The sequence below is a fragment of the Petaurus breviceps genome, unplaced genomic scaffold (assembly GCF_028583685.1).
Source record: "Petaurus breviceps papuanus isolate PSGF00001 unplaced genomic scaffold, PetGlider_PUasm1.0 164, whole genome shotgun sequence".
Lineage (NCBI taxonomy): Eukaryota > Metazoa > Chordata > Mammalia > Diprotodontia > Petauridae > Petaurus > Petaurus breviceps.
In genome coordinates this window covers 11349906-11375141 of record NW_027185735.1, presented here as the reverse complement: position 1 = coordinate 11375141, position 25236 = coordinate 11349906, and the positions used below count along the sequence as shown (strand labels likewise).

Below are 25236 nucleotides of genomic sequence, written 5' to 3'. Positions count from 1 at the left end.
AAGTGATGAGGGCCTGTACCAGGGTCATGGCAGAGTCAGGCTAGAGAAGAGGGTGTACATAAGAGTTGTTACGAAGGTAAAATTAACAGGATTTAGCAACAGACTGGTATGAGGGCCAGTGAGAGGGTGTGAAGATTTGAGGATGATACCTAGGTGTGAGCCTGGGTAACTAGGAGGATGGTGATATCCTTCGTAGTAACTGGGAAATTCAGAAAGGGAAGGGCTTAGGGAATAGACAGTAATTTCAGTTTTTGACATGTTGAGTTTAAGATGTCTATTAGAATTCAAGTCAAAATGTCAAGAGAGACAATTGGAGAATGTGACTAGAGAGTGGAGAAACAGCAGGGCTGGACAGGTAGATAAAGGGTCATTTTCATGGAGATGATAAATGAAAGCATGGGAACTGTTAAAATGCCAGGGGAAATAGTAAAGAGGAAAAAGAGAAGAGGTCCCAGGACAGAACCTTAGGGGACCACCCTCTCCATGCTCAATGTGTATAACACTAATGAATATCCAGAAAAAGAAAAAGAAGGAGTGGTCAGGCATGGAGGAAGACAACCACAAGAAAGCAGTGTCACAACAACCTAGAGAGAAGAGAGTTATTGATGATGGTAGTGAATTCATTGCCATCAAATCAAACGTCAAAGGCTGCAGAGAGATCATGGAGAATGAGATTTGAGAAAAGGCCATTGGATTTGGCAATTAAGAGGTCATTCGTAACATCAGAGAAAGCAGTTTTGATTGAATGATAAGGTCAGAAGCCAGAATACAGAGAGGTAAAAAAAGAGTGAGGAAAGGAAGTGGAGGTACCAATTGCCTCTCAAGGAGTTTAGCCAGCAAATGTAGAAGAGATATAGAACAATAGTTAACAGGGATGGATGGTTCAAGTGAAACATATTTCACAGGGGGACTTATAAAACAGACTAGACAGATAACTAGGAGACATATTATGGAGGGCTTTAAGGGGGTTAGGTTGAAAATTTTCTGTTTTATCTTAGAGGTGGTAGGGAACCATTAAAGATCTTAGTAGGAGAGGGATAGGATCCAATCTATTTTAGGAATATCATTTTAGTAGCTATATAACAATGCATTAGTGAAAGATTGAAAGTGGGAAGTCTGTTGCAATAGTCTATACAAGAGATGATGAAGGAATAAACTAGATGCTGTGTAAATGGAGAGAAGCAGGCTGGATGATAGATTGTTGAGGTATAACTGACCATGACTTGGTGACTGATTCAGTGTATTCTTGTTCTTGTTGCCATTGTGCATGTGAAATGTAATCTGCTCTACCAACTTCTTCATTTTCCTCTCCAGAGAGAACTTGTGAACCTTTGTTCTGTCTATTCTAGATGTGGTCACTGAGAATAATTTCTATGTAACCAAAAGGGATCAGTAATATTAGTTGCACTCTGTGTTATTTTTTTTAATACACAGTTCAGAATTTACTAATACTGACTACCTCTGCTTCTACTTATTATAAATAGTAACTTAATCTTTTCTTCCTTCTCATTGACCTTTGGCTCAACAGGGCAGTGCAGCCTTCTGAACTTGTGGGAAGTGTATGGACTAAAGAAGATAAAGAAATAAATTCCCCAAATTTATTGAAAATGATTCGGCATACTACAAATCTTACTCTCTGGTTTGAAAAGTAAGTACATGTGTGGTATAGTTCTAATGTCAAAACTGAAGTTAAATAATTTTAAAAAATTCTTAAAACTCATGCAGATTTTCTAAGCATTATTTCGTTGTATCTCTTTTTGACCAGGTGCATAGTAGAAGCAGAAAACTTTGAAGAACGAGTGGCAATATTAAGTAGGATTATAGAAATTCTACAAGTTTTTCAAGACTTGAACAATTTCAATGGTGTATTAGAGATAGTCAGTGCAGTGAATTCAGTGCCTGTGTACAGATTGGACCACACATTTGAAGTAAGTCTTAGACCATAAATATTTCCTTCTTTTGGAGGAAGAAACAATGTGTATATAGAAAGATCTAAATCTATATATGTGTGTGTATGTATGCATATTTATATATGTGTATTATATACATGCATTAAATATTGTAAGGAGGCAGCATAGCATTGATGGAGAGTCCAGCTCAACCTAAGAAGACTTGTATTCAAATCCCATCTCTTGATATATAGAAGCTGTGTGACTTGAGCAAATCACTTAACCTCTCAGTGTTGTAGACACATTTATTAAGCACCTACTATGCCTCAGGCACTGTGTTTAAGTGTTAGGGATAAAATTTAAGAAAAAAAGGAAGAACCTGTCCTCAAGCACCTTACATTCTAATAAAGGAAGCTCCAAAAATGGGAGTAGAGGGAGAGAAAAGGTATTTGATGATCAGGTAATCTAAGTGAGAAATGGGTTATAGAAAAGGTGGCAACCTGCCTTGTTATAGGGAATGTCCACATCTAAGAGTTTCCTATACCTGTGAAGTCATGAATATGGTTATATATTATATAATGTATCATGTGTCATATATAATCACATTTTTTAAAAGTCTCTTTAGTATATCGATAGATGTTATTGCAGATAAAAATAGAAAATTGATACTAGACGATTTAAGATTAGTAGAAGGAATAATGTAGGGAAATTTGTCTTGTTGTTTTCTAGACTATGAAAACAACTATAGATTTCAGTCCAGGACCCTTTTAAAATTTTAAATTTGCTTTAAAAATTTTATTTAAGCCTGAGTTAAAGAACCCAGAATTTTGCACTAGTACTTTGGAATAGTAGTTGACTAGAACTGATTGATTTTTGGGACTTGTAGGTTGGCTAAGTTATCTCAAGAGGTGTTATAAAAACTTTAGTTTCAGAAAAAGTTAAATATATTTAACACAGGAGCAGGGTGACCTGATGCAAAATCAAATATGAAAGATGGCAAAGCTTCAAAAACAATGCATTCTTTAGGTTTCATCTTTTTATTTATCATAAAAAAGTTGGGGAAAAGGAGGATGGGGTATGTGTGTGAGTGTATTAAATGTGTTTCAGCTTTGTGTTATTCCTTATTTTATGTAGTATGTGTTTCTGAAAAGTGTGTAAATCAAATTCTTAGATATCATTTAGAATGTATTAATGGAATTGTTTTGATAAGTGAAACCCTTTTTGATATTGTCATTGGCTTTTCATAAAAGGAGGTATATTGGTATATTAGTAGTTTAAAAAAATATGCATGGCATTAGCATGAACTTAATCAAATATGATCCATTTATAGCTACAAGATTGAAAAGGAATGGCAGCCTGTACCTTTGACAGAATTTATACTTGTTTTAAGGCATTACAGGAAAGAAAACGGAAGATTTTGGATGAAGCTGTAGAACTAAGCCAAGATCACTTTAAAAAATACCTAGCAAAACTTAAATCAATCAACCCACCTTGTGTGCCTTTTTTTGGTAAGTTACCAGATAACTTTAATAATAATTTTATAATATTATTATATATATATTTATATTTTTTCTTTCCTTTCACCATATTCCATTCTCTGTCTAGTAGGCAGAGTTTTAGGCATTGAAAAAAATCTCTTTAGAATGACTTTACAATTTCCTCTGTTAGGTGTTTTTCTTCAGTGCTATTAATAAATGATTTACATAAACTAATATTTGAGCAGCTACAAACTACTACTGTGCACCTGCATGGAAACAAAGAAGAATAATTTATTTTGGTATCTGAATTGTATAGATTTTGAGAGAAAAGTTCAAATAAATTGTGATCTGGTAAATTTATTAGTTACATAAAAGCACATCAAACAAATAATTTATAGTGACAGTTCTTTAAGAGTAGTGTATATTGGGTACCTGACCCAATGTTACTATAGCAGGGTTTAGTGTGAATGACAAGCTCCAGCTGAACTGGATGATTTACCATACCCCCACATTTTCTTAATTTAGTTTAGTTTTTTTTTTTTTTTTTGCTTTTCAGAGGGCAATTGGGGTTAAGTAACTTGCCCAAGGTCACACAGCTAGGTGTGTGTGTGTGTGTGTGTGTGTGTGTGTGTGTGTGTGTGTGTGTGTGTGTGTGTGTTGAGTGTCTGAGGCTGGATCTGAACCCAGGTCCTCCTGACTCTGGGGCCGGCACTCTACTCACTGTGCCACCTAGCCACCCCTATTTTCTTAACTTTGAACCAGTCCAAATACTACCACCTCCCCAAGAATCCTTCCTTGATTCCCACTAACCAGCATTGACTATTTTCCTTCTTGAATTTCACATAGGACTTTGTACTTCTCAAGCAGTCTTTGTTGTTGTTGTGGTTGTTAGTGCAGGTGCTGTATCTGCAAGGGTTTGCTGGTAAATGTTTAATAACCAGTTCTCTGGGGGGAGGGAAGGGAAGGTTCACACAACACAATTTTAAGTTTAATCTGCTGTATTAACATTTTCCCATCACTTTTTAAAGTCTAGACAGTCTAGAAAACAACTTAAATCTCTGATTTTTAGTGTTTGCTGATTTCTAGGGTGTAAAATCTCACTATGAAAATTTAACAAATCATCTCTCACAAGCCAGTTTGAGCAGGCTCCAGTACATCCTTGCATGTCTTCCTACTCCACTCTTAAATTCTCAGATCTGTCTTTCTGTCAGCATCTACCACAATAGGTGTTAAATAAAAATTTGTTGAATTGAATGAGTTTGAAGTGTGGTCAAGTGGAAAGAACACTTCATTTGAAGGGAGCAGACCTAGCAATGATCCCACCTCTATCTTGGGCAAGTCACTTAACTTCCCTGGACCTCAGATTCATCATATGTAAAAATTAGTGGATTAGACTATGTGGTTTTTAACATTTCTTCCAGTGACAAATCCTTTGATTGTATGAATTATTACAAAGCTGTTGATTAGGAGTAGAAAAAATAAGTTTCTTAATCTAGAATGTAGAATTTGTAAGTTCTTCCCTTTTTGCTCTTGTCTTTTTATTAAAATAAAGTTAAAGGTAAAATTTCTTATTTTTAAAATCTTTTTTATGATAAGACTCTTTAGTGTCATACTCTCCTCTAAATAAATTAGGATTTACCTCTTAAATTGTCAACATTATATATTTAAAACATTGTTTTCAGAGTCCCATAGAAAATCCTTGATTACCCTTATATATTATATACCTTGTAATACTTGTGCCCTTTTGAGTCAAAAATGTTTAATTAATAACATTTAATGCAAGGGGGTATGGCATAGTGGGTAGAGAACCAACCTAAGGGCCAACTGAGAAGACTTGCCTCTGACATGCTGGCTGTGTTTCCCTGGGCAAATCACTTATCCTGTTAGGAAATTGGGCAGCTCTCTAAGACTATAAGTCACAGAGAGGGTGTCAACTTAACGCTGGGAGAAGGAGGCTTCCCGAAAATTACATGTCTAGTTCTAGGCCTTATCCTTTTCTCCTGATAATATTGAATATAAGGTAAAAATGAAAATGGAATAACACATTTTTTCTCTTTTTTTCCATAGGAATATATTTAACAAATATTCTGAAGACTGAAGAAGGGAATAATGATTTCCTTAAAAAGCAAGGGAAAGAATTAATCAATTTTAGTAAAAGAAGGAAAGTAGCCGAAATTACTGGAGAGATTCAGCAGTACCAGAATCAGCCTTATTGTTTACGAATAGAATCAGAAATAAGGGTAAAATTTTTCTTTTACTAAATTTTAAGAACATTTTAAATGTTGACATGTTATAACTAATTCTAGTAGTATTTGTTTTGCCATAATATTATTTTGAGAGGTCATTTGGAAGAGAACTAGCCTTGTTCAAGTCCTGCCTCTGATACATACTAGCTGTGTGATAAATAATTTAATCTCTCAGTACTTCACAAAGTTTTCTAAAGATGGACTGTTCATGAGTCAAGGGAGTTTACACATTGGCCACTGATGAATCATAGGTTCAAATCTTTCCAACCAAAAAGTAACAAGATCACAAAAACCAATGTTTAACAGTTCATAGGGTTATAGAATCTTAGGAAGATACCCTAGAGAGATCATGTAATCCAGTCTCCTCATTTTACAGGTGAGGAAACTAAGGCCTAGAAAGAGGAGGCTGACTTAACCCAGCATAGTGTGGTATAGTAAATAGCTGAATTTAAGGTATGGAAGATGTGGGTTCATGATGCTAAGTGAAGTGAGCAGAACCAGGAGAGCATTATACACAGTAACAGCAGCATTGTGTGATAACCAACTTTGATAGACTTAACTCTTCTCAGCAATACAAAGCTCTAAGGCAATTCCAAAAGACTCATGATACTTGCTATCCACATCCAGGAAAAGAACTATGGAGTCTGAATGCAGATTGAAGCATACCTATTTTCTCTCTTTTTTTTTTCTTCTTTCTCCTGGTTTTTCCCTTAGGTTCTAATTCTTTACAACATGACTAATGTGGAAATATGTTTAATATGATTGTAAAAAAAAAAGTGGGTTCAAATTTCAGTTCTTCACAATGCTTAGTAGAGTGACCCTGGACAAGTCATTTAACTTATGTGCCTTGAGCAGTTCCTAGCAGTGATGCTCTTGTTATCCTGATGAAATCAGAGATCCTTTGCATATTCACACATATTAGTTCTAAACAGTATTATAATTTTTGTATTACCCCAATGGATAAGTAGTCAAAAGATAAGAAGAAACAGTTCTCAAAAGAATCAGAATCTTATATAAAAGATAAATGAGAGATTGTTCCAAATTGCTAGTGAGAAAATTGCAAGTGAAAAGTTTTCAAGTTTAACCTTATATCCAGAAAATGGACAAAGATGACAAAAGATGAGATAGTTTCATCTTCAAGGGACTTCAAGGAGGTAAGCACAAGGCATTAAGACCTTATTGGAGGGGCGGCCAGGTGGCTCAGTGAGTAAGAGCACCGGCTCCAGTGTCGGGATGACCTGGATCAAATCCGGGCTCAGATACTCAGCACCACACCTAGAAATAATAACTGGCCGTGTAACCTTGAGCAAGTTACTTAACCCCGATTGCTTTAAAAAAAAAAAAAGACCCTATTGGAAGAATTGTGAATTGGTCCAACCATCCTTGAAAGTAATTTGGAATTCTGCTTAAAAAAAAAAAGATCAAGGAAGAAAAGACAATATGCTTCTTAGAGTCTATTTTTACTGATCTTTTTATATGCTTCTGGGTCATATTCATAGTGCTTTTGATGCTTTTTGATGACATTTTGATGCTTTACTTTATATAAATATAATTAGGTAGAGAGGTATAATGGAAATAATGTTGGAATTGGAGTCAGGAAATCTGAGTTCAACTTGTACCTGTGAAATGATCTTATATGACCAAAGGCAAGTTACTTAACTTCTCAAAGCCTCAGTTTCCTCATCTATAAAATAAAGATAACTTTTGCCCTATGTAACTCATTAGGTTGTTTTCTTTTCTTTTTGGAGGGCAGTTGGGGTTAAGTAACTTGCCTGAGGTCACATGGCTAGTTTTTGTGTTAAGTGTCTGAGGCCGGATTTGAACTCAGGTCCTCCTGACTCTAGGGCCGGTGCTCTATTCACTGTGCCACCTAGCTGCCCCCATTAGGTTGTTTTCAACGAAAGCATTAAAATACTGTATAAATGAATTATTATAATTGTTAATTTGCTTGTTTTTAATAGGAGTAAAATTTGGTGTTATGCGAAGGTATTGTGTATATATATATATATATATATATATATATATATATATATATACACACACACAGTAAAAACTGGTTTATCTAAAATTCTGTCAGCTAGAACTTTTAACTAGTATTTCTCTAAAATGTGATGTTGATTGACTGTGATAATTATCCTAAAGATATCCATAATTATCTGAATCAAAATTTAAATGTATGGTTTTATTGTTAAGTAGATTTTATTGTATTCTAATTTTTCTTTTGAAAAGTAGTAACATATATAGCAGATGTGTTAACTTTCCACTAACCACAACACCTACATTCCTACTCACTCATACCAGGGTCATCATAAATTATAGTTCTAGAGCTAGGAGGAGCTTAGAGATCACTTAATTTAACACTGTTGTTTTACGAGTGAGGAAACTGAGACCTAAGTAGGTTTAGTGACTTGACCAGGGTCACAGAGGTAGTAAGTGTCAGAGGTGCATTTTGAACTCAGGTCTTCTCTTTCTGCTGTACCATACTTCTTTTTTTTTTTTTTATGAGCCTGGGTTAATGAGTACATACAGGCAGTCTTTAACTATAGAACATTTACATGTACAAAGGGAATCCTCTGTAAAAGTCCCTCCTCAGTTCTTAAGACCTCAGTAATGATTGACCTAGACACCTGCTTTCTTTTTTACAAAATTATCATTATTGGCATCAGGGAGTATGTGCCTTGCTGCATCACCAGAATCAATTCTTCACAGTTTGTTGTTGAGTTGTTTTTCAGTCATACCTGACTCTTCATGACTCCATTTGGGGTTTTCCTGGCAAAGACACAGGAGTGGTTTGCCATTTCCTTCTCCAGCTCTTTACAGATGAGAAAACTGAGGCAAACAGGGTTTAAAATCTGTTCAGGGTCATATAATAACATCTGAGGCTGGATTTGAACTCACGAAGATGAGTCTTCCTAATTCCAAACCCAGTGCTCTGTCCACTGTGTTACCTCGCTGCTTTTTCTTCACAGAAGTATAAACCTTAAAAAAAAGAGGCCATTGGTTATGACCTCTCGCTTTTTCTTAACCTTCCACCTCAAGATTCCCTCAACAGAATCTCTGGCTTTATCTTCTTTTGCTCCAGTATCTGAGAAGTGCCTTTTCTTCTTACTAAGCCTAGCTCTCTCACTTGGGCCCTTGACCCCCAAATTTTATATCTAGTGGCCATTAACCCACTACCTACAGACACATCCAGATCTCCCCCATCATTAAAAAACTTTCACTTGACCTTGCCATCCCTTCAAGCTGTCCTCATATTTCCTTTCTTTAAAGGTTAAAATCCAGGGGCAGCCAGGTGGCTCAGTGAGTAAGAGCACCGGCCCCAGAGTCAGGATGACCTGGGATCAAATCTGGGCTCTGATACTTAGCACCACACTCAGATCAAATGAGAGTAATATAAACTAATGTACTTTGAAAACTGTAAAGTGCTATAAAATATATTTGTATGTATACACAAATACAGACATGTGTCTATACACAACATATTTATATATTTCTTAGTCTAACATACATATGTATGTACATAGATACCTACATATACACACATATACATGCTTATTGTAGTGCTTGGCACATGGTAGGTGTTTATATACATATAACTCAGTTGTATACCTGTGTATAAATAAACTCTTAATGCCTGCCATTGAAGTAATTTTTAATCTATTTCAAACAATGACTTGTTTATAAGATATGGCTAACAGTAACAAAGCTGATTTTTATTTTATTGAGTATAAAAATAGTCAAGTTATTTTATAATTTGTAGAATATTGAGTAGTATTTTTGCCATGTTTATCATGAATCAGCTTTGGAAAATGATGTTTGTTGGACTTTGCAAAATAGTCTTTGATCTTGAGACTGCTTCTTGGTTATCAAGACCATGTTTGTTGAACCAAATACTTGTTTGTTATTAATTACCACTTTTGCTTGAGAGTTAGGCAGTTACTTGAAAAATAAAAGAAATGGAAAGCAAAAGGAAAACTAGTAAATAAACAAAAGATATTGCTTCATTTCAGGATTTTTCTTGAAAGAACAAATGAAGTTTGTGCTCATGTTGAAGATCATAAAAATTACTCATATCTATATTTTATTTCAGAGGTTCTTTGAAAATCTCAATCCTATGGGAAATGCATCAGACAAAGAATTTACGGACTATTTATTCAATAAATCACATGAAATTGAACCCCGAAACTGTAAACAACCATCTCGATTTGTAAGTACTTTTACTTATGTCCTATAACTAATAAAAATAGTGTGCTAGGTTTCATAAGAAAATAGAGGAAATTAAAAAAAAAAAAAGGAATTTTCCATTTCCAAAAACATTAATCTCTTCAGTAGTTTGTAGCTTAGGACAAAGTAAAATAATTAAATATATTGACTTATATACTTTTCAAATTTGTATGTCTTTATAATATTATTAATATGCAGTTATTTGCCACAATCACTTATATGTGTTTTAGCATTGAGTTCACAAGGATTATTTCATTCTTTAGTTCTTTTAAATTGACACAAATTCTTTAGTTCATTATGAAACTATGCTTTTGTCATTTGGGACACTTTTGGATACATTAAGCATACTTTTGAAGAATAGATCATTTTTCTTAGTCTAGCCTTTGATAATAAAACATACATTTTCAGTAGAGATTAAATCAGGTAAGTTCTCAGGCCACTGAAGTTTGCTTATATCCACATCTAGGTCATATAATAGTGTTCTGTCTCTATTTTGGAATATTATATGTTTAGAACAGTTTTGATTTTTAGTATATTAATGTATTTATCAGAGTTAATCATTCACTCAGTGGGGACAAGACTTTCTATTGGAGTAAAAAATCCTCCAAAAGTTTTTGAGTAGAAGTTTTGAGAAGTACATTTGATGAAGAAATTCCAGATCTTATAGGCTCACTTGAATTTCTTTTACTAATAGTTTTGAATTAAAAAGTGAATTTCATTAGTAAAAATTACTTTTTCCAATCATTAGTATTTCAGTCTTTTTATTGACTTCCTTATGACAAGTGTTTTTAATTCATAGCAGTGGTTGTCAGCTATTTTCATTTTTGGTGGTGGTGGTATAGTGAAGATTTTGGATGTAACAATAGATCTTTGGTGATTGATTACTGAATGAGAATAGAAAGGAGTTTTATATATCTTAGGTGTACATGGTGCCTTCTTTGTCCATATGTTAAAACCTCACAAACATGCAGAAAACTGAAATAGTAAACCCATCCTTTACTAATCACAATTCAAAAAAATTATTTTTAGTAAATGATTGGAGAAAGGAATAAAAACTAGTTGGATGTTTAACTTAATCCTGAAAACTGATGAGGCAGAAATGAAATCATAATTTCATCAAAGGACGACATATATCTGAATCTCAGAGGCCATTGAGTTCAACCCTTAACCAGGATCCTTTGATTCTAGAGCCATTGTTCCTTAGGAAATTGGGGGAATAAGCATCAGTAAAGAAGAAAGGAAGTGATCATTTTGGGAGATGATATGGTTTACTGAGAGAACCCTTAGAATTCTACTAAAAAGTTAGTGAAACAACATTGTCAGTAAAGTAAGCAGCATATAAAATAAATCTACACAAATCTCTGCCCTTTGTATACTTTACCAACAAATTCAGAAGGAAGAGGGGAAAAGGAAATCCTTTCAGATATCTAGAGAATCTTTAAAATTACAGGGATTCTACCCATAAAGACACATAAAGGGAGAATATATGAGTACAATTCCAAAATACTTTACATAATTTTTTTATGTAAACACTTTCCAACAAATAATTGGATAATTTTCCATTTCTGGTGTTTGTGTTGTGCCAGTAAAATAAAATTGCAAGGCTATCTACATTAATTTACAGAGTCAGTGCCATACCTTTCAAACTACCAAGGGATTATTTTATGGAACTAGACCAAATAATAACAAAATTCATCTGGAAGAAGAAAAGACCAAGGATCTCAAGGGAAATAATAAAAAATTAGAATAAAACAAATTTCACTATAGAGAAGTAATTACCTAAGCTATCTGACACTGATTTTTTAAAAAACAGACAAATTGGTCAGTGGAGCAGATTAGGAGCAGAAGCAGTTGAACATAGTAGCATAGTATTTGATAAACCAAGGGACTCCAATCACTTAGGTAAGGATTCAGAATTCAAGAAAAATTTCTGGGAAAACTGGAAAGCAATCTGACAGAAATTAGGTTTAGACTACCATCTCACCATATACTATAATATTCAAAAGGATATAAAAAGTCATGTCATAAACAGAAGAATAAAGGAGGAGATAAACTTTTAGATAGGAGAAGAACTTTAACCAATCAAGGGATAGAAAGAGGATTACAGGAGATAAAATTGATCATTTTGATTACATAAAATTGAAAAGTTTAAGAATTAAATGGGCAAATGGGGGAAAATATTTGCAGCAAATTTTTATGATATCTAGATCTGTTATCTAAAATATCTTAGATATAAGGAATTTAAAAACAGTAACCATTAACCAATCAGTAAATAGACATAGGATATGAACATGTCGTTCTCAAGATAGGAGAGAAGCTTGATCAACAATTATAAAAAGAAACATTCCAAATCACTGATGCAAATGAAAACATCTTTGAGCTTCCACCTCAGTGCCATCAAATTGACAGGAATTACCAGAAAAGAAGGTTACAATTGATGGATGGACTATGGGAGGGTGGAGCAGTGATTTGGTCCAGTCATTTCTGGAAAGCAATTTTGTACAACACTCAAAAATCACTCAACTCTGACAACTTTTTGATCCAGCAATATTATTCCTAGACATATACCCCAAAGAGATCCTTCCAAAAATAGGAAGGACTCATTTGTTTTTTTTTAATTATAGTAACAATTTTTCCTTCTCTATACAGACACAGACACTACCCCAGTTCAACAAGTTAAGTGCAACTAGTGAATGGCTGAACAATTGATGAGATATTAATGTAATAGAATATGGTTAAACTAGCCACTTTTCATATAACACTTTAAGGTTTTCAAAGTTCTTTGCAAATGTCCCATTTGATCCTTACAACAGCCCTGGGAGGTAGGTGCTATTATAAAATATCATCCCCATTTTATAACCTAAGGCAGACGGGGGTTAAGTGATTTACCCAGGGTCATACAGCTAGTAGGTGTCTGATGCTGGATTAGAACTTAGGTTTTCCTGACTCCATGCCTAACAAACACTCTTTCCACTCTGCCACATCCTTCAATCTTACCTAACTCATTTTATATCAATACATTTCTTCCATGTTAGCTCTCATCTCACTTTTAGCGAATCAACAAATATTCTGATTCTGCACTCTAGCCATCCCCTTGCCATCTGATGCTACTACTCCCACTCCTCTTGCCTTCTACTTCTTGTTCGGGTAATTTTAAGTATTTCTGGAAAGGGCACATCAATTAATTCACCATCCCTAGGACTTCTCAAACCAAAACACTGTTCCTTGGCCACGTTGACTTTATATGTGTTGTGTCCCTCAACTAAAATGGAAGTTCTTTGAGTATGAGAACTGTCTTGTATTGGTAATCTTAGAGTTTAGAATAGTGCTCGACATATGAGAAGTGCTTAATAAATTCATTTCATCAGATTTTTTTTTCCACATGAACTACTATAAAACTATGTTTCACCCATCTTACACTTGTACATTTAAATGATGTTAAGGAGAATCTTAGGTTCAAGAGCTAATAATGTGAGAGCAGTTTTGTTCACAAAACTTGAGAGAAGTTTACTTTGCTGGTGAGAAAATTATGATAGCCTTGTATTCAATCCAACATTGATTTGAACTAAGGGCATTGAGAGAAATGTCAAATGTAGAATTACCTTGTCTTCAAGTTAGGATGGTAGTATTCTCTCAACTCAGTTTTTAAATCCTGTTTTAAAAAAAAAGGGCTTAGTAGTGTTAATTATTTGTTTTTCCTAGCCTAGGAAAACAACTTTCTCCTTAAAATCTCCTGGTATAAGGCCACATGCTGGCAGACATGGCTCTACTTCAGGCACTTTACGAGGTCACCCAACACCATTAGAAAGAGAACCATGTAAAATAAGCTTCAGTCGGATAAATGAAACTGAGCATGAATCAGCTGCATCAGCACCAACCTCTCCAAACACACCATCTACTCCACCAGTGTCTGCTTCTTCAGACCTTAGTGTATTTTTAGAGATGGATCTTAACAGTTCTTGTGGTAAGTACTGATAAAGACACTTGGAAAAAGATTCTTTTACGAGTTACTTGACATATTCCATTTTATTTAGAAACTAAAAGATGAATATTGTATTTTGAAAAGTAGAATCAAAATGTTAAAAGTTAGTGATTATTACAGGAGTGGAAAAACTTGTTTTGTAATTAAGTTTGTGCATTTTAGAAAATTTAAATCAGGGAAATTGAATGTTTATAAAACATCTTATAAAATTTCAATGTAGTTTGAACTAATCTTAACATTTAGTACATTATTTGTCTAATCTACATAAATTACTATATGTATAATATAAAAGTAAAGTATCTATTTTACACTCCTTGACTGTGGTTATACACCAAAGCACTGTCTTGGGCCCTGTTCTCTTCTCCACTTGGTAATCTCATCAACTTTAATGAGTTGGATTATCTACTCCTAGATCTATATATCCTGTTCTATATTCTCTCCTGAACTTTAATCCCACATCACCAGTTGCTTAGTGAACATTATAAACTGAATGTACCCTAAGCATCTCAAACTCAGTATGTCCAAAACAGAATTCATTGTCTCTCCCCCAAATAAACCCACCCCTGTGCTGAGTTTGCTTATTACTGTTTAAGGACTAACCATCACACCACTTATGCAGGTTGACAACTCCGTTGCCACACTCAACTCCGCACTCTCACTCACCCCACATATCCAGTCACTTGACAAATTTTGCTACTTACTGCCTTCACACAATCTTTCAAATAATTTCCTTTCTCTATACAGATAGTCACTGCCTTAGTTCAATCAATTAATTAATAATTTATTTATCAATTACTATGCCAGGCATTATACTAAATGTTGGGGATATAAATAAAAAGCAAAAATAATTCCTACAAGAAATTAAAATTACATTAAAATTACAAAGACAATAGATACATGTAAAATACTTAGAGTACGTGGAAGGTAAGGGAGGCACTCTGTGACACTGGGGACATTGACCTCCTGTAGAAGGTTACATTTGAGCTGAGTCCTAAAGGAAGCTTTGCAGAAATGAGGAAAGAATGCATTCCAGGTATGAGGGACAGACAGAGATGGGGTATCATGTGTGAAGAACCACAAGGAGAAGAGTATGGCTACACTGTAGAGTGCATGAACAGGAATAAGGCATGAGTACTAAAGGACCAGGTGGTAAAGGGCTTTAAAAGCAAATCCAGGACTTGATATTTGATCTTGGGAGTAATAGGGAGACACTGAAGTTTATCAGGCAGCGTGATGAGATCTGGGCTTCAGGAAAATTCTGTGGCACCTTTGTGGTAGATTGGTTGGAGTGGAGAGAGAATTGAGAAAGGCAGACAATTAGATATTTATCGCAATGTGCCGATTTAAAAGTAAAAAGAACTAGAATTAGGGTGGCAGTTGTGTGAGTGGGAAGAATGAGGCATATATGAGAGATGGAAAAAGAAAGGATGAGATTAGGCAACTGGTTGGATGTGTGGGATAAGTGAAAGTGAGGAGGTCAAGAAAGACACTGAAGTGGTGAGCTGAGGTCAGGAGCGTGGTGGATCCTGAACAGTAGAAAGGAAGTTCAGCAGAAGGTGGTTTTTTGGAGGGTGGGAGGTGGAAAGTGAATAATCATAGTTGTTTCTCAGTGATGTTGAGTTTGGAATGCCTATATCCAGTTTATAATGGTATCGATTGGTTAGTGAGGCTTGATTAACTTTTAGAAATGAGTTTTTACTAAGGTGGTAATAGTAAAAATGGTTGGTACAAAACGTCCCCAAAGTGAGAACATACTTTCTCACAAGTGTAGACAAAGTCCAGGGGGAAATAATCTCCAATTTAGAGCACATGGAAAAGGAGGAAACTCAGAGCTCCTGGAAGTCCTTTTCTCTCCTTCATGTTGTTGTCCTTGGGTATGGTAGAGAGAGTGAAAAGAAAGGAAGTGGAGGCATCAGATATATATGATTTTTTCAAAGCCTTTAGCTGAGAAGAGAGGACAGAAATAGGATGATAGATAGTGGAAATGATAGGTTCTAATGAGACGTTTTTAAAGGAAAGGGTAAACTTTAGTGTGATTGTAAGCAACAGGGAAGAAACTAGTGGATTGGGAAATACAGACAGTTAGAGAATGAAGATGATAGTAGGGTCAGTGCTAAAGGAGGAGATGGGATGAAGGGTACATATGGGAGGATTGGTCTTGGCCTAGAGAAGGGCTGCCTCTAATTCCAAGGCTGAAGTGAAACAGGAGTTAATTGGGCATTGATATTAGAGCAGAGGTTCTTAACTGCCCTTTGGCAATCTGGTGAAGCCTATGGATCCCTTCTCAAAATATTTTAAAATGCATAAAACAAATATGTAGCAATTATGTTCTAGTTCACTCTCCCAGAGCTAGACAGGTCATATGTGCCCCTTAGGGTTCTCAGGTACCCTGGGTACTTTCCAGGAAGAGGGGTGCTGCTTCTGTAATGCCATTGGCTCAAGTTCCTACTGCCCACATTCCCCCCATTTTTAGGTACCAGTGATTAGCACCCTGGTTCCATTCAGCCATCAATTAACTTTTAGAGAGGGATTTTTATTTTGAAGAAACAACAAAAACAGAAGTTTGTCTCCAGCATCTCAGGGACATATTCTCCTCTGCACCACTTTGCGAAGAGTAAACTTAATTCTTTTTTTTTTTTTTGTACTTAATAGTATTTTTTTTTCCAATTACATGTAAAGATAGTTTTCAACATTCATTTTTGTAAGATTTTGAGATCCAAATTTTTTTCCCTCCCTTTCCTTCTCCCTCTACAAGACAGCAAGCAATCTGATATAGGTTATACATGTACAGTCATGTTAAACATTAGTCATGTGAAAGAACAGGAGAAAAGGGAAAAACCATGAGAAAGAAAAAAACAAAAAAAAATGAAAATAGTATGCTTCAATCTGCATTCAGACTCCATAGCTCTTTCTCTGGACATGGAGAGCATTTTCCATCATGAGTCTTTTGGAATTGCCTTGGATCATTGTATAGCTGAGAAGAGCTAAGTAAATCAAAATTGATGATTCCACAATGTTGCTATTACTGTGTATAATGTTCTCCTGGTTCTGCTCACTTCACTCAGCATCAGTTCATGTAAGTCTTTCCAGGTTTTCTGAAATCTGCTGAGAAGGCTTACTTTTAACGTAGTTCTTCCATAACTTTACTTCCACCAAGTTCGAATTCATATGTGGTATAAACTGCCAGTTTATTCCTTATCCTTATCTCAGTCTCCCAGGAGCTGGGTCTCTCCATGTTCCTTAGAACATCAAAGCAGCAAACCCAAACTGGAGTGCTCTCCTGACCTTTCAAAACTCACCAGATCAGAAACTCCAATTCCTTTATCTTAAATGGAAACACAGAGGCTGAGGCCTTTTCACAGGGATGGGCCTCAGAAAGAAGAAAAGCCCAAGGTTTCTCTCTTTACAGCATTTCCTTTCATTGGATAGCATGAGTGAAGGAGTCAGAGATTCCCCAAGAATGCAGCTGAAAAAAATGAGTGAAGAAAGGTGACAGAAGGCAGCCTTTTGAATGCCTCCACAGACAATCAGAATTTCCCATTTACCACATAGTAAGTCTGTAGGAACTAGTTTCTGTGTATACTTCACTCCCCTTAAACATCTTCATGATTCTCCCACAAGCCGACTCCCTTACCTCTTGATTTGGAGAGGCCACCTAAGGCACTCATTGCCTGAGTCAGACCCTCATAACAAATAAATAGAACTACAAAGGAAACTAATTAAAATGTAATTATCAAAACATTTAAAAATTCACAGACCCCAGGATAAGAACCTTTTTTTAATTAGAAGGATATAAAATGAAGATGAGAGAAGAGGGAGCTAGCAATGAATGACCTCAATGTTATCTGTGAAGTATGACACAAGGTTCAAAGCTGAGAGAGTGGGGGGGGTGGCGGAGGGGGGGAAAGGATTGCCTGTAATGTTTGAGGAGAGAAGAATTGAAACAGTTGCTATAGTGAATGGAATAGTTGTTACCTTTATCACCTCTCACCTGGACTATTGAAATAGTGTCCTAATTAATTGATTTCTCTGCCTCAAGTCTTTCCACACTCTAAGCTGTCCTCCACACACCAAGTTATTTTCCTAAATTATAGGTGTGACCAGGTCTAAAGTCCCTGTCACCTCTATATCAAATAAATCTCTTTTATCATTCAAAGCCTTCCACATAAGGCACATTACTCCCCTTTATACCCTTTAGGCTCTGACCATCCTAGAATTTTTACTGTTGATCATATACAAATTCTCATCTCTGTACCTGTGTACTTTGCTATCTCCTGAATGCCTGGGATCACTCCCTCCCCCCTCCCCCACTACCTTATCTCCTTTGTTGTTTCCTCCAGTCCCAGCTAAAGCATCACCTTCTATTTGATGCCTCTCTTGAGGCATCCCCCTCAAAAATTGCCTTGTCCTTATTTGTGTGTGTGTGTATATAACCATATACACATGTGTGTATGTGTGCATAAATGTGTATACTCACATATATGCACATGTGTGTAAGCATGTGGATGTTTGTACGTGTGTATATATTCTCTGCCCATGTATGTATGTGGGCATACATACATGTGTTTGTGTAGCTTGTCTTTCCGGTAGAATGTGAACTCACTTTTGTTTTCATATCTTTAGTGCTCAGCATAGTGTCTAGCATATTATAGGTCCTGAATAAATGCTTTTTGATGTCTGTTGTTCACTTGTTATATTAGACTCGTTAAAGATATATCTATTTTTCTATTTTCAATTTTTTTTCTTTTTGTAACAGGAAGCAACAGCATCTTTGCCCCAGTGGTCTTACCACATTCAAGTGAGTATATACATGCTCTCACCTCCACCATATCCTTGAGTAATCTAAAGATTTTCATATTTAAATATGGTATTATGTACCCTAAAAAGTTAAATCAGTGTGGTTATTGAAATAAATCTGTTCATTTGGATTATAATATTTGTATTTGAAAGTGTAAAAAAATAAAATGTAGTTCAAACTGTACATAGAAAAACAAGTAAAAATGAATGAAAACTCATTGCATACAGCTAACTGTACCCCATTCATGTACTGATAGATTTTATGTTCATGGTAAATTTTTCTAGGATTATACCAACTATGAGTTGCATAAAAGTGGAATCAAATATATCCACAAAGAAATGTAAGATTAGAAAGGAAAATGGGCCAGGTGGTTAGCCAGTGAGAGGAAAAACAGATGGCCAGCCAGAATTCTGTACTGATACCAATAAATGTGTCCTAGAGGTACCACATCAGGTATATCCTCTTTAGAACACTTATAGAAGCACATAGACAAGAATTTTACAGAATGTGAAGGAATGGATGGACTGCAGTCTGCACTAGTGAAGAGAATATTAACATGTATGAGAACTGTCAAAATACCAACATACGCTAATTCATAAACTTGTTGTAGTATTTATTTATAAATTGATTGTTTTGGAACTCAGAATACATTTACTCACAGCAGAAACAACATTTTAAATGGTGGTTAAGTTTTATCCTGGGTGTCCACAAATGCTTATTTAATTGGGATCATATGATTGTAACCGAAATGGAGTAACAATTTATCATTTATAATGTTCTATCATTCATGACATTATTTCTGTAGGGAAATCTCTTCCGAGGCCAGTTTGGTGTATTTGGAAACTTACTGTCTTCCAAATATTTTATGGGTACTTGTGCAATACCCCCTGTCCAGTGGTAGTGACTGACAAGCAAAAAGCAACCCAAGAACCCTGGAAATAATACTTGTTCTCTAGGAAGAGGTCCCCATTATTGAAGGGCTTTTTGGATATAACTTATTGTGAGAAAATGGCAGTCTCTTAAATTTATAATCAGTGTTATATAGCACTCTTTTGAATTGTGTATGTGCTAAATTTTTTATATCATGGTAATTAAAACTTTTGCTATCTCTTCATTAACAAATAACAGTAATATATTCAAGCTTTTTAAAATTTAAAACTAATGTTTTAAGAAGATAATGTCCTTCTCTTATTATTTGTGGCTAAGCTGATATTTTACTTTTTTTAGAAACTTTCTTCAGTTCATGTGGTAGTTTACATAAATTAGCTGAAGAGCCACTGGTTCCTCCTCCTCTTCCTCCTCGTAAAAAGTTTGATCAAGATGTTTCAGCTTCTAAGGTATTCAACATAATTTTGATTTTCAACACACTGCCAATATAGAGAGCTAATGCAGAACTTGCTCTAGACTGTCTCTTTTCTCTTCAAGCTTTCCATACCTTCCCCTCTCTCCCTTCCTTTCAACTAAAGACCTTGCTTCAGTACTTACTCAGAAAATAGAGACCATTTGCCATGAGCTCTCTTTGCATCATCTCAACTTCTTATAACCCCTTGATGTCAGCCCTCATTTTCCCTCCCCTCCTTTCCCATATATATATATATATACACACACACACACACACACATCATATGTGTGTATGTATATGTATATGTTTATATATATATGTATATGTTTGCATATGTGTGTATCTCCAGCCCCTCTGTATATACTGTTATTTTCCCTGCTGCCTACAAATGTGCATAAGCCTCTTGAATTTCTTGAGGGAAAACAACAATGCAAACCTGTGCTAGACCATTCTGTGCCCTTAAGCTATTCTCTTCTATTTCTCTTCCCTATCAAAGACCGAAGGCTTGAAAAAGCTATCTATACCTGTATCTAGTTTTCACATCCTTTCCTCTCCCCTCAGATGGCCCGCTCAGATAAGAACTCCTCCCTCCAAAGTTACCAGTGGTTTCTTGCTTGTCAGATCTGATAGCCTTTTTTCACTTCTAATCCTTTTTGACACTCACTCTGCCACATTTGACCACCTCTTCCTGTATAACTTTTTCCTCTCTGGGTATTCATGCTCTCTTGGCTTTCTGTCTTTCTTGGTTTCCTTTTTATTTTTAAACTTGTTTAAATTTTTTCCTCAGCTCCTTTACTGGTTCACCATCAATTTCAAGCCCCCAAACTGAGAGTATAGCCACAAACTCTGTCCTGGATCCTATTCTGTTCTTTCTCTTTATTCTTACACTTTGTGCCAGCTTGGTTGTAGAGTATGGGAAGGATGGGAGGTATTGTATAAAATTGAAAAAGGTTGGTTTGGCCTAGCTTATGAAAGACTTTTGAATCTAAAGTGATAAGTATATATTTGGTGGCAGCTGATAGCATCAACTCCTGTGGATTCAGTTATCATCTCTATGAAAGTGACTCTGAAATCTATATATCTAGCCCTTGCCTACGTCCTGAGTTTCAGTCTTACATCTCTACTTGCCCCTTGGATAGTTCAAACTGGATGTGCCAAAAGAAGAGAGGTTCCACAGCACTGATAATCTTAAACTCAACAAGTCCAAACTGTTGTCCAACAAAACCTTGGTATCATCTTCAGTTCCTCATTTTTATTGCCCCACATATTCATCCAGTTGCCAAATTTGATTGGTACTTCTTCCATAATATTTCTTGCATCTTTTCCCTTCTTCCTACTAACATGGCCACCACAGTGGTTCAGAGCCTCCTTTCTATTGGATTCCTGGACTATTGCAATAGCTTCCTTATCATTCTTCCTGCCTCAGGTCTCTCACTTCTCCGAAAGTGTAGGTCTAAACATAGCACTCCTCCATTTCCAGAAACTCCATAATCAGATATAAGCTTAGCACTTTAGCTTCTAAGGCCCTTTGTAACTTAGCCCCACCTGACCTTTGCTATTCCCTGGATAGCCAACCTAGGCTTCTAGCTATTTTCCTTCCATTTCCTGATTCTGCTTTTGCACAGGATAAGGATACCCTTATTCCTAGACTGCATCCCCACCTTACCTCTTTTGTTTCTTCCAAAACTTTGCTTAGTTATCATTTATTCTATAAGAGGTGATAGACACTTAGCTCATGGGCCACATGTAGCCCATAGTACTCCCTACTGCTGTGTGAACCAGATTAAAATGTAATTGGAAAATATATAGCAAAATAAATAAAAATACTATAAAACATAGATAATATTAAATTTCAAAACTTAAGTCAACATACAACCATAGGAATGCTTATGTATGGATTAGTGGCACCCATTTCTATTTGAGTTTGACACCACTGTTATATGAGCTGATCCCTGATCCCTTCAGCTATTATAAGAACTCTTCTTCAGAAATATTTACTTTATATATATTTATATTTAGTGTATGTAGTTATTTATGTACAAGCTATTTTCTCAATAAGACATAAGCTCCTCAGGATTTCATGTTTGTCTTTGTACCTTTTCTCTGTCTGTTCCTCATACCTAGAATCTTCTGTGTCCTTCTCTCTGGCTTCCTTTGAGACTGAGCTCAAATGCTACCTTCTACTAGAGGGCTTTTCTCTCTCCCCACTGCTAGTGCCTTCCCTTTGAAACTACCTCCAATTTATCCTATATTTATCTTGTATGTACATGACTGTTTGCATATTTCCTCCCCCCCAGACAGGAGCTCCTTAAGGCCAAGGGCCATGTTTTCACCTTGGTATCTCCAGTACTTAGAACAGCCTTACATATAGTTAAGTGCTTGATAAATGTCTGTTGACTGACTGCCTGGCTCTTTGTATATTGTCAGTTATGGTTTTGAATTTTTTTTGTTAACCCTTAGGATCTGTTGGTTATAACCTTAAAGTCTGGTTATAGTTGGTTATAACCCTACGAAATCCACTATTCATAGGTTCCCCTCCTCACCCTCCACCAGAATGTGCCAACTACAGCCCAGCTCCCTTCCGAGAAATATTTGAAGACCTACTCACTTATACAGAATTCATTGGCCATAACTTGGTGGTCCCACCTGACAGTCCCCTGACTCCCAAAAAGATGTTACTCCTATAGATTAGAGATATAAAGAGGGCTTGAATTATAAATTATAAAAATTTCAAAATCAAAAATCACAATAATAGTAGCAGGACCTTGGACTTCGTTATCTCTTAAGACTCTTTCCTTTTCCTGAATTCTGTGTATTATGTTTATTGATGTGCTGGTTCTGTGAGAATAGTTACTTAGAATTAAGTTCACATCAATTCATAGTCTTCATACATAAGTTAAGATAGTTGGACATGAGGCTATATATATTCTAAGATTTGTAATGCCATATAGGAAAACCTGTCATTTTTATCCTGAAAGGAAATCATAAATCTGATATTTAAACCACATTTTGGGAAGGGGGAAGGACTAGAAGTTCAGACCTGTGATTTCATTTCATTTTTGAGACAGAAATTGTCTTCTGAAAGTTTTTTCCCTATATAGTAGAGATATTGCAAATACTCTGATCAGCAAGCATAATGACTTTACATATGAACGGTATGGTTTATCTTTTTTTTTTTTTAACTTTTGAGGGAAACTTGAAATATGATGATGATCCTCCTGCTATTCCACCAAGGCAGCCACCACCTCCAAAGATAAAGCCTCGAGTTCCTGCTTACAGTGGTCCGTTTGAAGGGCCTTTGCCTAGCCCACCACCACCACCTCCACGAGACCCTCTTCCTGAGACTCCTCCACCAGTACCGCTTCGGCCTCCCGAACATTTCATAAACTGTCCGTTTAATCTTCAGCCGCCACCAATGGGACATGCTCATAGAGATCCGGATTGGTTCCGGGAAGCCAGTACGTGTCCAAACTCACCAAATACTCCTCCAAGCACACCCTCTCCAAGGGTGCCACGTCGCTGTGTGCTCAGTTCTAGTCAAAATAATCTTGCTCATTCTCAAGCTCCTCCTATCCCACCAAGACAGAATTCAAGCTCTCACTTACCAAAACTGCCACCAAAGACTTACAAAAGGGATCTTTGTCAGCCTCCTATGTACAGATTGTCATTGTTAGAAAATGCAGAAACTCCTCAGTGACCTTAGCCATATTTAGTCATTGACACTGGAATAGTATTTGTAAAGTTCCTTTTTTATTTATTCAAAACAAGGCAAGGTATTTTAGTAGTTTTGCAAATAATTCTCTTATATGATTGCATACTGATGAAATAAGCTTTTAAAAATTGGGAAAATAAAATTGTTTTAAAGCACACAAGTCCTTCAGCATTGCCCTCAGGTGATTAATAGCATTACAAAGTATCTTGGATCCTCAATGCTACTAGTGATTAGGCCAGTAAAAAAAAAATTGTATTTTGCAATGTATTTACATTAAATTAGTTTAACCATTGTTTGCACTGGAGAAAAAGAGACGGTGCATTTATGGAATTTTTCGAATTTAAACTTTTTGGCTACTCACTTTCTAGTTTTATCTATATCTAGGAAAGTTGTGAATAACACCTATGTGTTCTCAAACTCTTGAATGTCATGTCTTAAATGCCATTTTTTGCTGTTGATGACTAAAAGGAAAAATGGAATGAATCAAAACAAAGATATCAGAATGCAATGTTTTTATTGTTTTGGCAGAGTGTAAACAAAGATTACCCAGCCCATTGCGAAGGGTAGGAAGGGAGGGTGCAAAGCCTGTGTATCTTTAGCATGAATCTTTTTCAGATGTGCCTTTTTGTTTTGTCAGGCAGATGTCTTTAGATAATGAGTTGCCTGCTGTTTTGCAGAACAAAGCTAATATGCCATGTATGTACAATTTGTTTATATTGTATATTTACAGACAATGCTAATAACCTATATAAATTTAAGTGACTCAAGGCCTATAATTTAGTCTGCTACTTTGCAAATTCATACCATTCAAAGGAAAGTTTTCAGTGGAATAGCAACCATGTCTTGCTTTCAAAACCTAATGACCTATTCTCTGAATCTCATTACACTTATTGTAATTTTTAAAAATACTTTTTGAAGATTGGTAGTATTTAAGTCACATTTATTAAACTTTTAAAACAGAAAAGTAAATAAAACTTTTCTTTTAATGTTTTGACTACCTTGTTCAAATTGGTGAATGAATCTGTTTTAATGGTAATACTACTGTAGCAGTACTTGTAAAGTGGTTAAAGCCACATTTTATTTACTGATCTGTGGTCTTTTACTGTGCTTTGTATCAGAGTTCTTAACAAGATTAATAAATCACCTCAGTCTTAATTTTTCAGAGATTTTTAAAATGTCTTTTCTTCATAAAGATGGGTGAGACAAAATGGAGAATAGTTATATATGTAAGAAGTTGTCATCAGTAATTTTGTTATTCAAATTACATAAAACTGGTGAAATTAATGATATTTTTGAAAATTCCAATATCCAGGTTTGTTTTTGTTTTAGCAAACAAAATCAAATGCACTGTTTGGCAAAGTCTAAACAAAAGGTGATGGGCGGATGATTGTAAATTTCCTTTGGCAGGACAATGATGATAAAATAGGAGAAGTTTAGGTTTGGAGTCAGTGCACTTCAGCCCAAGTTGCAGTGTCTTCCCCATCTGTATAATAATCCTGAGTATATCACTTAACTTCTCTGGGCCTCAGTTTCCTCACCTGTCAAAATGAGGAAGCTATACTACA

The 25236-nt window shown here is 35.6% G+C and overlaps 1 protein-coding gene across 1 annotated transcript in view; it reads left to right on the top strand.

The window, feature by feature from the left end:
* SOS2 (SOS Ras/Rho guanine nucleotide exchange factor 2) overlaps positions 1-24833 on the top strand; it is a 109509-nt gene extending 84676 nt beyond the window's left edge. Inside the window, exons 15-23 of the mRNA XM_069082324.1 lie at positions 1529-1648; positions 1766-1928; positions 3280-3397; positions 5435-5607; positions 9704-9820; positions 13540-13801; positions 18576-18617; positions 19845-19954; positions 23150-24833. Coding sequence (XP_068938425.1) covers positions 1529-1648; positions 1766-1928; positions 3280-3397; positions 5435-5607; positions 9704-9820; positions 13540-13801; positions 18576-18617; positions 19845-19954; positions 23150-23656 — 1612 coding nt within the window. The 3' untranslated portion in view covers positions 23657-24833. The remainder of the gene's footprint in view (positions 1-1528; positions 1649-1765; positions 1929-3279; positions 3398-5434; positions 5608-9703; positions 9821-13539; positions 13802-18575; positions 18618-19844; positions 19955-23149) is intronic.
* Positions 24834-25236: the final 403 nt, after the last annotated feature.